The sequence below is a fragment of the Desmodus rotundus genome, chromosome 6 (assembly GCF_022682495.2).
Source record: "Desmodus rotundus isolate HL8 chromosome 6, HLdesRot8A.1, whole genome shotgun sequence".
NCBI lineage: Eukaryota > Metazoa > Chordata > Mammalia > Chiroptera > Phyllostomidae > Desmodus > Desmodus rotundus.
The window spans coordinates 18,907,274-18,922,309 of NC_071392.1; the positions used below are offsets into that span (position 1 = coordinate 18,907,274).

The 15,036-nt window shown below is 34.8% G+C and overlaps 1 protein-coding gene across 2 annotated transcripts in view; it reads left to right on the top strand.

Moving 5' to 3' along the window:
• The window catches only part of SNX13 (sorting nexin 13), a 113,830-nt gene that overhangs the window by 87,559 nt on the left and 11,235 nt on the right, over positions 1 to 15,036 (top strand). Inside the window, exons 18-22 of one of the 2 annotated variants that reach the window (XM_024563072.3) lie at positions 292 to 464; positions 8,503 to 8,610; positions 10,291 to 10,401; positions 12,863 to 13,024; positions 14,917 to 14,988. In XM_024563072.3, the coding sequence (XP_024418840.3) occupies positions 292 to 464; positions 8,503 to 8,610; positions 10,291 to 10,401; positions 12,863 to 13,024; positions 14,917 to 14,988 (626 nt within the window). The remainder of the gene's footprint in view (positions 1 to 291; positions 465 to 8,502; positions 8,611 to 10,290; positions 10,402 to 12,862; positions 13,025 to 14,916; positions 14,989 to 15,036) is intronic. The other variant, XM_024563073.3, reaches the window with a different exon arrangement.

Here is a 15,036-nt window from a genome sequence, read left to right on the forward strand (position 1 = left end):
ACGATGGAAGTAAAAGCTCATTGGGAAGATAGTGCAAAGTAGACATCACTGTGTGATTGGTAGTGTCACTGTAAACTTGTAGTTTATTTTGCAATGTAGCCCTCATATTTCATACCCTTCGGGTGTGAGTACAGTGGATGGGAATCTGTTTTATCCATTGGAGACATCCTGTAGTCTCAAGTCTGTCATTTCAAATTCTTCATTTCATGTTGTCCTTTTTGTTTGTTTTGTTCTTCATCTTCCTCCTTTTTGTGTCTTTTTGTTCCTCTTCATTTTGTTTTAAATGACTAGTATATGCTGACTATGACCCATATGCTGTGGCAGGCGTTTGTAATGATCATGGCAAAACATACGCACTGTACGCCATCACTGTGCACCGGCGCAATGTGAACAGTGAGGAGATGTGGAAGACCTACCGGCGCTACAGTGACTTCCATGACTTCCACATGAGAATCACTGAACAGGTAAAGAGGGTTAAAGTTTGTGTACTTTAAATTGTTTCCTGATTCAAGGTCTGATTTTGAGTAGTTCTGAGAATGCTAAGATATTGACCAAAGCTAATGAAAGAAAATAAGGTAAAAATTTCTGTATAACCAGGATAAATGTTAGAATGATTTCTGAGCACTTAACCAATGAATCAGCTTTGAGTAAACATAACCATTGTGAACTAGACAAAATATCGGTGGTAGACCTTGGGAAATTAAAATGAATGTGACTCTGGTGGGGCGGCTCAGGTGGTTGGAGCGTCGCCCTGTACACCAAAAGGTTGCAGGTTCCATCCCTGGTCAGGGTGTGCAAGGGAAGCAACTACTCGATGTCTCTCTCTCACAGTGATATTTCTCTCTCTCTCTCCATCTCTTCCTCTCCCTCTCCTACCTTTCCTCTCTCTCTAAACTCCATAAACATATCCTTAGGTGGGAATTTAAAAAAATAAATAAAATGTATATTTCTTATTTTAAGAGTTGTGTGTGTTTATATTTTGTGCTTTGCAGAGATATCTGGGTTTGGTTTAAAGTGAGAATGGGGATCACCATAAAACATTTTCTGGTTTTGTTTTCAGCAGTGTCATTCAGAGCTATAGTCATTTCAAAGGGCATTTTTATTTAATGGTGTAATAGTTAAATCTTCGATCCATTAAATTATTTTAAGAACCATAACCTAAATTACATATAACATTAAGCAAATAATGTTTTTAATTTTTACTAAATACTAAATAATGTTTTATAGAAGTATAAGGACTCTTAAAGATAACAAATATAAACAAATTATTTCTCTGTTCTATATTAAATATAAAATGTAAAATATTTTATTAAATATAAGATTTTAAATGTTATTAAATATAAAATATCAAATGTTATAAATATTTTATTAGATATTTTGTTTTAAATGTTCTACTTTAGTAATATTTTTACTAAATATTTTCTTTTTATTAAATATTTTATTTAAAATGTAAATATTTTATTAAATATGTTTCTCTGTTCTATTTTTTTATTAAATAAACAAATATTGTCCTTAACTTAGAAGAGAATAAACCATCAGCAGATGAATTGGAGTAGGTTAGGTGATCTATGAAATTTATTTTAATTTCTTGAGAGTCTTTGATTTCATTAAAGTTTTAAAATATGCAGCTGGTATTAAACCAGTAAAAATTATAATAATGGAGGCATTTGATTGAGTGGACTAAAGCTTTGAAATAACATTGTACCCGTTTAGCAACTAGAAAATGTCTTTTTTATTTAAGATAGTGGGGGAAAAACAGTTGGCACTATTAACTTACTGAAATATTTTTGAGTGAGAGTGAGATACACTATTACTAGTTTAAAAATTATTAACAGGTTAGTGTTGACTCCTAAAGCCCACATTAAAAGGACTATTTTGAATTACCATATTTTGCCATGTATAAGGCATACTTTTTTGCCCAAATTTTTTAGGGAAAAATAAGGATGCACATTATACATGGGTAGTACTAATTTTTTATCTATATAAATGTTTTTAAGTCTTTTATTTATGCTTATGCATTAAAAGTGTAACTCTAGAAAGCAATGGTGATAACCATATGCAAAATAATACCCTTTATAATACAAAAAAATGTATCTGAATATAAATAAATGAGTAATTGAATTAAAAAATTAAAACAAAAGATATTTTTCCTGAAAGTTTGGGCCAAAAACGTGGGTGTGCCTCATACATGGGAGCACATTATACATGGCAAAATACAGTATATTTAGAAGGAAATTAGTAACTTTGGACCTGTCTGTTCTTCTCTTCATGAGGTGAAAGGATTTTCTGTCCCACATTGAAGAAATAATTGTTTTACTTTTATCAAATGTTATCTGTTTGATTCTGTTTTAAAACCCATAGCTTACATATTTTTTTTCTCACCCTCACTTTAACCAAAGGACAAATTTTAAGATAATTTGAATTGCTAAAAGTAATTTTATTTACTTGCAAATTAGTGGGAATTTTCCATAATATGAAATTTTCTTTGTGTGAATAGTTCTCTAACTTACTTTCTGCTACTAAAAGGAATAATCATTGCTTAATTTAAATGTTCTAGGCTAGAACTGTAAATGTTACGTTTACATACTGAAAATGTAAGTGAGGACACACTTTTTAAAAACTTAATAGAACAGTTTATGAAGAAATTTCCCTTTTCAGTACAGAAGCAGAAATTTAATGAAATTGATAAAGTACAGTTGAGTTTTGAAAGGGCTCAGTGCAGACAAGGTGGATGTGTTTTGTGTTTTCTATAAAGTCACAGTAGTGGATGATTATTGATCACAGAGCTTCAGAAATTAAAAACCAAGGTTGTCAATGAAAATTTAGGTTTAAGCAAAATACTAAGTGTTTCTGAATAAGACTAAGGCTGTTTGCCTCTTAGCTCTGCCTTATTTATATTTTTGTTATTTATTTATTTTAGTTTTAAAATGCCACACTTTATTTTGCATTTTCAATTTGGTTTAAAAATATTTATTATTTACATATTGAATATTGTGTATAAAAGCTATAAAATTTTGTTCATTTTTCTTTTTATATTTTTAATATTTTTTATTATTGTTCAGTTATAGCTATCCCTTTTTTTCCCCCATTGCTCTCCCCTGCCCATACCTCCCCATTCCCACAGTCAGTCCCCCCGCCATTGTCTGTGCTCATAAGTTCTCCATTTGCGTTCTTTGGCTTGCCCCTTCTGTTTCTTTTCCCCGTTACCCCACTCCCTCTCCCCTCTGGTTACTGTCAATTCGTTCTTTATTTCCAAGTCTCTGGTTCTATTTTGCTCATTCATTAGTTTTGTTGATTAGGTTCCATGTATAGGTGAGATCATATGGTATTTGTCTTTCACAGCCTGGCTTACTTCATTTACCATAATGTTGTTCAGTTCCACCCATGCTGTTGCCAAGGGTAGGAGTTCCTTTTTTTTTTCTGCTGCATAATATTCCATTGTATAAATGTTCCAGTTTTTTGATCCACACATTTACTAATGGGCACTTAGGCTGCTTCCAGCACTTGGCTGTTGTAAGTAATGCTGCTGTGAACATTGGGGTGCATAGGTTCTTTTGAGTTGGTGATTCAGGTTTCTCATGGTATATAATCCCAGCAGTGGGATTGCTGGATCAAAAGGCAGTTCCATTTTTAGTTTTTTGAGGAAATTCCATACTGCTTTCCACAGTGGCTACACCAGTCTGCATTCCCAACAGCAGTGCACGAGGGTTCCCTTTTCTCCACATCCTCGCCAGCACTTATTTGTTGGTTTGTTTATGATGGCCATTCTGATTGGTGTGAAGTGGTATCTCGTTTTTAATTTGCATCTCTCTGATGACTAGTGATACTGAGCATTTTTTTCATGTGTCTCTGGGCCCTCTGTATGTCCTCCTTGGAGAAGTGTCTGTTCAGGTCCTTTGCCCATTTTTTAATTGAATTGTTTGTCCTGGTGTGGAGTCCTGTGAGTTCGTTACATGTTTTGGAGATCAAACCCTTGTCTGAGGTATCATTGGCAACTATGTTCTCCCGTACAGTTGGTTCCCTTTCCATTTTGTGGATGTTTTCTTAGCTGTGCAGAAGCTTTTTAGTTTGATGAAGTCCCATTTGTTATTCCTTCTTCTTTATCTGTTGTGCTAGAGGATGTATTGGTGAAAATATTGCTGCATGGGATATCTGAAATTTTCCTGCCTATGTTTTCCTCTAGGACTTTTATGGTGTCATGATTTATAGTGAAGTCTTTTACCCATCTTGAGTTTATTTTTGTGTACGGTGTGAGTTGGTGGTCTAAATTCCCTATAACATAGCAGAAGGATAAAATGCAGTGACTCATGATTCACTGTTTGGTAACAGCACAACCTGTTGACACAAATTTTAACTTTATTGAACTGTTAAAATATTAAATTTATTTAAAAATAGGTTTCATTTTGTTTTAACTTTGTGATGTAAACTTTTTTCAATCTAAATGGATGAACTATCATTTATCTTTTAAAGATTTTAGTAGTCTAATTTGATATTTTATGGATAAAGAAAATGAAAAGGAAATAATTTAAATGTTCAGGGACATATTATATTAGAAATGGGCTGAGCTGCCCATTTATTTAGTTAGCAAATACGTATGGAGGTTTTTTTATGCGTCTAGTACAGTTCTCAGAGCTGGAAATAAATAGGGAACAAGACAAGTCCTTGCCTCCAGGAGTTTACATTCCAGTAGATACTGTGCTTGTATGTAAGTATAGATAAAACACTAATGATTTAAAAGATACTAAGTATGGCCCTGGCTGGTGTGGTGCAGTTGGTTGTGTTACTGGAGAAACCCTGGTTCTTTTCGCTGATGCAGTAAACAATTACAGGTTAGTGAGCCTATTAGCATGCAAGCAAAGTTTATTAGTAAATGAGAGAACAAAAGCAAGGGTGGCCAGCACCCAGGTGGCCATAAAGGGGTGGCCAGGGGCCACCCATGTAGCAAGAGAGCCACAAGCCAAGAGAGCGTGAGTCCTTTACTCTGAGGACTTATGTAGTTGTCAGGATGGGATTAGAGAGTTACATTTTGATTGACAGGTAAAGGTGGGGCCAGTTTTCCATGGAGACGTGATTGCCTAAATGTAGGTATGGGTTGAGGGTCTGTTAGCCCAAATCCTTATCTTGCTTCAGACTCTGTTTGCTCATTTTGTACATGATGGGAGGCATGCAGTTAATCAAAGTTGTTTATGGGCTTTTTCTTTTGGGCACTGTAGTCCCCCTCCCCCTCTCCATTCTAGGCCTTGGGATGAATACACAGTCTCAGGGTTTTCCTTTTCCCAGCTAGTAGAGATGATACACACAGACTTTCAAGGGCTTCCCACCTCCCTTACACTATCATAGTTTCACTTGTTGGGAACACCTGGCAGCCTCATCGAACCAGGTTCAGGACTGCTGGGTCACAGGTGCTGGCCGGCACCAGCAGAGCAGCCTCAGGATTCTCCCTGTGCTATCTCCTGCAACAGTTGGGGTGTCACCCCATAGACGGAGAGGTGTTGTGGGTTTGAGTTCCGGTGAGGGCACATGCCCAGGTTGTGGGTTCCATCCCCGGTTGGGGTGCATATTAAAAGTCCACCAGTCAGTGTTTCTAACATCCATGTCTTTCTCCCCCACCCATGCCCCCTCCCTCATCTTCCCTCCCTCCCTCCTCCCCTTCCTGTCTCTCTAAAGGCAATGAAAAAATATCCTCAACTAAGAATAAAAAATAAAAGATATTAAGTATGTATTAAGGTAACTAAGTAAAAGTATATTCATGCCTAGATGTAAACACATTTTCAGTCCTCCTAACATGAAATGTCAAGCATGCTTTTTTAAGTTCCCCCATAGTGTATCAGGAACCTAAACCTGACATATTCAATATGGAAAGATAAAAATCTTTCATTTTTGAAGGTTTATGAGTTCTATAAATTACTTGAGTTCTTTGTGAACATTGAAATACTCTTTATTTTTACTCCTCATTTTAATTCTTTTGAATTCTATAGGTAAATTTCTAATTTTTTTTATATATCTTTAAATATTTTTATGAATTTGTGGCAGAGGGAATTATATTACTTTTCATGAATGGGCTACCTTGTACTATAAATAATCTTTTAAATACTAAGCTTATAATAAGTTAATATGAAGTATAAAATTTCCCATTTTTCCTTTTATAAACAATGTTTGAGAAAACTATTAATCATATATGCTTCTGTTCCAGACAGATAATTTTAAAAGGAGTTTGATAACTTAGACTTCAAGAAAAAAACTTATTGTAACACTTAATTTTTTCTTTTTATTAATAAGGTGTAGTATTTTAAAGTTTCTGAAATACTTTTTTTACTGATAATTGTTATATCCCCTTGGTGTATTAGTTTGCTGGGGCTGCCATAACAAAATACTACAGACTGGGTGGCTTGAGCAGAACGAAATTATTTTTTCGTCCTTCAGGAAGCTACAAGTCTAAGATCTAGCTAGGCGTTGGCTAACTTGATCTTGCCTGGGGCGTCTCTCCTTGGCTTTCAGTTCACTGCCTTTCGGATGTGGCCTCACAGGGCCTTTCCTTTGCGGGCTCTCATTCCTGTGTCCTTTTGTGTGTCCAGATTTCATTCTCTCATAAGCACAGCAGCCAGATTCGAATAGGGCCCACCCTAAGGACTTGTTTTAATTTCATCACCTCTCTGAAGGCTCTGTCTACACACACAGTCACACTCTGAGGACTGGAAGTCAGGGCCTCATGTCGGGGGGACTACAGTTCAGTCCAGAACGTACTGGTAGTGCCAGAATAAACTGCTTCCTGTAAAATTGAGTCCGTAGTTTAAGATAATGTAGGTAAGTAATATTCCAGGAAATTAAATATCTTTTAAGATACCGTGAAAAATTAAATTTACTTCCATTAGGTATGATTAAAAAAAATTAAGCCATTGACCATTTGATGTCCAGGAAGGAGCCATTCTAATAATTTTGTGAATTAACCAAATTTGTGAATATTACTACAGTATAACGTCTTCCCTGTAAATAGCCTCTCTACTTTTTTGTTGTTCTTGCTTTGGCTGGGGCAAAAGAACTGCTTTTAACTTTGGTGTGTAACATACAGTGAACTTGTTCACATTATAGCTCCAAGCAACCATCTGGTTTGCCAGTCCATTTAATAGTGTATCACAAAGAATTTTCCAGCTTGGGGATGAAAATTATCTGCACCTTTTCATTTCCTCTTTGATTTCTGCACCAGGAATGAGTGAGTTTTTGAATATAGAATGGTTTTAGAAAGTTGTTTCAGTTGAGAATATGTGCCATTTAGGAAAAGCAGTGATGCTGCTTGAAGTTTCAGGTGGGAGGCTCTTGGCCAAGCACAATCACTGACTGTTGTAAACAATGGGACTCTTAAATGATAACAGCTAGTATGGTTAAAGTAGTGCTTTAGCAAGGCACAGCACATTACTACATACCTGAAGCTTTGAAGGTGCACCCAAATGTTAAGTTTATAAATGCTGATGGCTCTTTTGTTGTTGTTAGTAATCGGAGAGTTTATTTTTCATGTAGTTGGTAAGTATGTATTAGTGTAGTACTACAGTTGTATATTGCAGAGTTGTAATATAAATGTAACCTATATATATGTTTTAAAGATTTTATTTATTTATTAGAGATACGGGAGGGAAGGGATAAGGGGAGAGAAACATCGATAGGTTGCTGTTCAAATGCACTCCAACTGGGGCCCGAACCTGCAACCCAGGCATGTGCCCTGACTGGGAGCCAAACCAGAGACCTTTCACTTTGCAGTCCGACACTCATCCTACTGAGCTATACCAGTCAGGGCTGTAAGCTATATTTTTAAGTTTCCTTTTCTGCTTTTAATAATTATCCATTACAAGGATTCATCTATTTGAAGTCATCAATATAAAAAGTATTTCTTTATAAGATTTTTTAACAAGCCAGGAACTCATAACTTTGATCATTATCAATTTATTTGCTAATACTTTATGCACGAGTCAAATGATTAAGGACAATTTTTTAAAAACCTTTTATTATAAAAATTTTGAACAATCTTAAAATTAGAAAAACTACTAAAATGACACCCCATGTGAACATCACCCATCTTCCACAGCCGTCCACGTTTGTCATTCTTCATTGAAATGGCTTTATAATAAATAACTTTAGAACTGTGGTTTGGACATACTTGGAAAATGTTTTTCTATTTTCTGATTTTTGCTTAGTGAAATATATTGCAAAATGATCTGTTCATGGGGCTTTTGATAAGTAGAGAAATTGTCACTATGCGAATACTTTTCTCTTTTATAGAGAGAGAGGAAGAGGGAGGGAGAGACACAGAGAGAGAGGGGTGAGGAGAGAGACATCAATTTGTTGTTCTTATTTATGCATTCATTGGTTGATTCTTGTATGTTCTCTGACCGGAGGTTGAACCCACATCCTTGGCCTATCGGGGTGATGCTCTAACCAGCTGAGCTACCCAGAGCCTACTTTTGTCTTTCTGTAAAAAATTAAGATTATTGGATGTATTTTGTCTTCTAGTTTGAAAATCTGTCAAGTATATTGAAGCTTCCTGGTAAAAAGACTTTTAATAATATGGATAGAGATTTTTTAGAAAAGAGAAAAAAGGATCTTAATGCATATTTGCAGGTAAGTTCATGTTTATTATTTCCCATGGATTTTCATTTTAATATAGCATCGTTTCTTTATTAAGGAATGACTGTCTATAATAGCAGTCACTTTTGAGTAGCATGTCATATGTGACATGCAATCTCTTCAGTAGTTTAGAAATATTAATTTTCTATTAATTAACTAAGAAGTTTTCTTGACACTCAGCTAGGGGTTTTGCTTCTTCAGGTTTGCATGAATGCAGACACTCAGGCACACCTGTCCATTCTATGTTACTGTAAAGGCTAAGTATCTTAGAAGCAGACTAAACAGTTACATTTTTCCAGTTCAGTAGATAATAGTGTAGATAGTCGTTCTTCATGAGATTTCCAAAGCTGGCAGATTTTATTTCTCAGATAAATGTGTATACCTGCCTCCCATGGTCCAGAATGAGCCAAATGCTTCTAAAATTACAGGATAATCCAAGAGAGGAACAGATCGGAGGGACTATTTCTAATGTGTAGTATTTTAAGCATGCAGACATTTCCTGTGGAACAAGAAAACATGTCTTGCAAGATACTGTGTAAGCTGTTTGGACTTCCAGAAATAAGATTGTTTTAGACATGGGTACCCAGATGCTAGATTTAATAATATTATTGTTATAGTTTTTTATACTAATGAATGGTTTACAAAGTTTTCTCCTGTATTACACAAGGCTTCAGCTGAGGTGCATATGCCTTGTTTCACTCTTCAGGCCCACTCCGTCCTCTAGAACATGGGTCAGCAAATTAGAGCCTGCAGGCCAAATCTAGCCCGCCGCCTGTTTTGTTAAGAGTACTTTCAGCAGAAACTCTGTGGACCACAAAACTTAAAGTAATTACTACCTGGACCTTTACAGGAAAAGCTTGCTGACCCTGCCTTAAGTATTTAGTTTAACTTAGCTAATAGTGTACTGGATATTTTGCTTTTGAGGTTTCTTTCTGTCTCTTAAATATTTATGTTTGTTTGGATTTGTTGATAACCATAATTGTAATTTCCATGCATTATTATTTACTGAAAGGATAGCAAAAACTGGTAAATTTTTGCCTTTATTCAACTTTGTCTTCTGGCTTAGATCTGAATGTCTGACACCAATTTTATTACTCTTGTCAAATGTTTTTACTTTTTTAATATACTAACTTTAGTTGCATTAAAATCTGTGATAGCTACTTGTAAGATTTAGAAAATAACCACCTTTTCCCAAATTGGGCGTCATCGACGTATCCGTTAAATGTGGTTGTGCTGTATGTATACTTCTTAGCCAGTGAACTCAGTGGGTCAGTCACGTTTCATTGAAGGAGCTAAGCTAGAATGCTCGGTTGCATCATGAGTAGAATCATAACAGTTTTCATTAGAACAAAGAAGCAATATTTTGTTTCATCACACTTAAGAGTTTTTGTCTGGAGTATTTTATGTACTTTCTATTAATGTTAAATTTGAAATTAGTATGTGAATAACATAACAATTTATTAATGTAGAACTTAGTATTAGCTACAAAACCTGAAAATGGAATGGTAAATTTTTTTGGACAACTTTCACATTAGATGTGCTGAAAGTCAAAATATTAGATGGAAAGAGTATACTCCAAACTGTTAATGGTAATAGAATTATTGATGACTTTAACTGTATAATTACTTTTTAATGCAAAATTAAAATTCTTTACTCTCTTCTTTCCTCTGTTAGTTATTGTTAACTCCTGAGCTGATGAAAGCATCCCCAGCTTTGGCTCACTATGTGTATGATTTCCTTGAGAACAAAGCCTACAGTAAAGGAAAGGGGGATTTTGCTCGCAAGGTAAGCAGACCATTGCATTTTCTTTACAGGTCTGTATTCATACTTTGGTTTAGATATTAGAGGATACATTTAGATGTATGTACATTTTAAAACTAGACAGTTTTTTAAGTGTTTCTTGGCATGTTTATCTTTATGCTTTATTACGCCTAGTACTTATAGTTGTATCTAATAAGTATAAACTCCTGTCTTCACACGTAGATTGATTCAGCAGTAGCTTCAAAGAAAGGAAAAAAAACACCTTTGAAATGATGCATGAAGGAAGGTTTGCCTAAGACAGATCACAGCTTTTCATTAGCTTCAGAAGGAACAATTTCTTGCTGGGAGGAAATGTCTTACTTGGAGTAAGGATTAGAAAAGGGTTAAATAGGGTATATTTTTCATGTCTCTTAAGTGAAATCTTTATTATTTAAAATTCCTTTTTGTTTACAAGCCCTGCACTTGAATAGTATACTAGATTAAGACAATAAGTGATTAAGTTCTCAAATTGGGCAAGCTAGCGTAGTGGGTGAGAATACAGAATTTGGAATCTGTCGTCCTTTGGTTCAATTCCCTGCACTTCCATATACTAACCGTGATCTGCAACATGTTTCTTAACCTTTTTGATCTTTTAGTTTTCTCAGCAAATGGAGATGTTAATCCTCATTTTAGAGCATCGTGTGAATCAAATGAGATAGTCTGTATATTGCAGGGCCTGGTTCATAACTAACCTGAGTAAATGTTGGATCTTAGTAATAGCAACAGCAGTAGTAGCACAAACAATAGTGCACTTGGGGAAGCTGGATGAAGGAACTGTATATTATTTTTGCAACTTTTTGAAAGTTTGAAATTATTTTAAAATGAAAATTAAAAAGAAAAAAAGACTCCCTTGTCTCCCTCCACCTAAAAAGACTTACAAAAAACCCATTAAGGAGTTGCCTCAAAAAATTAAAGGTAGAACTCAAGGTTTTCCCTCAAGCTGCACCTTTTAAATGTGGCATTCTTGTGTTTATCTCGTGTTTAAACACAAGGATTCTGCTTGTGCTCTTAGGACTTTTACTGCATTTATAATGTCATTACAGTTAAAAAAAAAACACTTGGCAGTAATGTCAGTGTTGGAAATAATATTCTGATTGATTTGAGTACTGTCCCAGTTAACAATTACTGAATATAGAGTTGGAATTACACACAGAGACACACACATATATAATTTTACACACCCAAGTGCACATGCACACATAAGAGTTAGCTTCATCTTTTTATTCTTTTTATTTCCGTATCTGTCTTTACCAGAGGTGGTATTTTTCAAACCCTTCTTCATCCTCATTTCTGTCCTTTGGTTCTACTCTAAATGGTCCTCCTGTGACAGTGGCCCCCAGAGGTTGCACGCTCTCTCAGGCATGTCTGTAGTTTGTTGGCTCAGCTTAATTCAGAGAGTAACCAAAGCCCCAGCCCATTTATGGTTTTCTGAAAGTTCAGTTTTTGTTATTATTATTCTGCCTTTTCAGAGTATTTTCACTAATGGAAACCCTGAAAGCATATTAGAGTGAAGGTGTTTTGCTTCTTGATTGTATTAACATTGTGCTGTGTTCCTTAAATAATGGGGTTCAGTGTTTTTACTGTTTTTTTCTTTCTGCATGGCACATAATTTGTTTCTGTGATGGTTTTTATGGGACACAATACTTTCTGGAACTTTTTCTTGTAGTTTTGCATGACTGATTTTATAAGTCCTGCTCTTTTTAAATGAATCTCAGAAAGTTTCATGTTCAGCTACTTTGGCTTCTTTAGATGTCTCTTCCTTTCCTAATTGAAATTAACTTTTGTATAGTCACATGTCTGTTTTAATGCTTCCAAATCCTCTGGAGATTATTCCATTTTATATCACTGATGATATTTTCTTGTACAGTTTTTCTCTTCTTTACTAAAATGTGGTTTATATAACTGGTTTGCAGTTTCTCTTTTTCTTCTTCATGATGGATTTCAAATACCCTCCATAGATTCTTAATTGAGAATGTATGTATCCTAAAAATTATTTTTTAAAAGTTAATTTTAAATAGTCACTTGTTAGTTATTTCAGCTTTCGATTTATTGGCTTGTTTCATTTTTGTATCTCCTCAAAATATCCATGTTATTGTTGCCTCAAATTGTTGCAGAAACATGTAGCTAATTCCATGTGCATCAGTTTCCGTTTTGGAAAACTTTTTTTTCCAGATTTTATTTAATAAGAAAGGCAGCCAAAACATACTTATGTTCTAGCAATAACCTTATCACTCAAAAATTTTAGTCATATATTTGTGTGTGAAAATATATTTTTAAGACACATTGAAGACAGCAGTTATATACTTTTAAAAGGAAATGAACTATTATAGACTGGGAAATTACTGTATCTTTCATATGTTGTTACCCTCTGTGTTTTCCCAGGCTTCTCAGTTGAATAATAAATATGATACAATAAAGTCATGGTGTAATATCTTTTCCTCTTTAGATGGACACCTTTGTAAACCCACTTCGAAATTCTATGAGGAACGTTTCAAATGCAGTCAAATCCCTTCCTGATAGCTTGGCAGAGGGAATGACTAAAATGTCAGACAACATGGGCAAAATGTCGGAAAGGTTAGGTCAAGACATAAAGCAATCCTTTTTCAAGGTAAGATATTTTCAGTAATGTGTAACACAAGCTATTTTTAAGTCAACTGCAATATATTGAGCTCATGCTTAGATTTACCTATTTCTTTCAGAAGTCCAAAGCCCTCTAACACAGTCTCAAAAAGAATTTAAAAAACTAAAGAGAATGCATTCTTATCAGAAATGGATACTGTAAATCCAGTCACTCCTCAGTCTCGGCTATGGTAGAATTTTATTTTTTATTGACATTAGTACAGATGTCCCTCATTCCCCCTGACCACTCAGCCCCCAGCCTAGCCTTCACTGTCTGTGTCCGTGGGCTGTGCACACACCCATATATGTTTTCTGGCTAATCTCTTCCAGTTCCCCCAATCCCTCCCTCTGAGCTGTGTCAGTCTGTCTTATGTTTCCATTCTGTTATATGGTAGAATTTTTAACTCTATTCAAAACAAATATTTAAAATTGGTAAAGTTTTTACCCTGGCTGATGTGGCTCAGTGGATTGAGCAAAGGCCTGTGAACCAAAGGGCCGCTGGTTCAATTCCCCGTCTAGAGCACATGCCAAGGTTGCGGGCTAAGTCTCCAGTAGGGGGTGCACAAGAGACACCACACATTGATGTTTCCCTCTCTTCCTCCCTTCCCCTTTCTCTAAAAATAAATTTAAAAAAATTTTTTTTAATTGATGAAGTTAACATTTTTCATACTGTTTTATTCTGTTATGCCATTCTTATCCTGGAGTACTATTAAATTTTATAACAAAACAGTGTAAATTAGTTATGCTAATATTCATCAGGAAACATTAAGTCTGATTTCTCCTGATTTACATGGTCAAGGTGAGGAAATGCCTTGCACCATTGTCCATCTGTGGGGCCATACTTGGGAGTCTGTACCTGCCAGTGGTATAGAAGAGTTTCCTAGGAATCTTTCTCATTACATCAGCAAATACGGATAGTGGACCAAGTAGTTTGCTGCCTCCTAATTTGCACTTTTCATGATTTTGACCTAGTTGTTTAAGGTTACATTCCAGGTTATAAAAGAAAACATATAGCTATTAGAGTTTTCTATTTGTTAGGTCAGTTTGATTGAAAAGGAAATACACGGAAACACAGATTTTTTTTAACTCTCAGAGACAACTAAAATAGTGTTTGTAAACCATACTTTTCTATTAATTCTCATACTTTTTCTGTTGCTTATTCTTTGTTTCTAACCATGGGAAGTATACTACCACTGAAATGAGGATTTTTCCAGTGCCACTAATGCTCATAATCTCCCATGTGCCTTCGTACAGAAGTCACTGCACTTCGCCAGGTTTCCTTCTCACTAGTAACATGAAGGGTTCTAACAGGTGATTTTGGTGGTTCCTGTGCTGATCAGTAATTATCAGCAAACACCATTTTTTCTGTTCTCCTTTCCCATACTTGACATTATCCTACAATTGGTTAATAAGTTCTTTTACCCTGTTAATATACCTCTCTCTGGTAAAATAAAGATGATTGGTTCTTCTATTCCCTGGCTGTGTTAAATTATTTAATCTTTCTTAGCTTTAAATTTTTCTCAATAATATGGGACCTTGACTAAGTAATTTCCTCTTTCAACTAAGTAGCTAAGCATTTTTTTTTCAGTGTGGGATGATATTTTTATTTTTTAATCATTTTTTATTAATATTTAAATATAATTATCTCTGTTTGTTTAAAGGAAAAAAATACTTTGGTAATGAAATAACCACTCTTTTGTATTTGATTTCTAATTTTTGATTAATAATTTTTAAATAAATATAGAAACTTCATATGTTGTACCACATATATCAAATGCCACTTATTATGTTTGATAATCATTTTGGTTTATTATTATATTTCATTATTCTATTGTCTGCATGTTTACTTTGTTCTGTTTCTTGCTTTGTTTTAAATGTTAGATGCCTCCTTTAATTCCAAAGGCTGATTCAGATCCTGAACATTGTCGAGTCTCAGCTCAACTTGATGATACTGTGAGTTAATTTTATTTTTGGTCATTTTCAATTGCAATACAAACCATA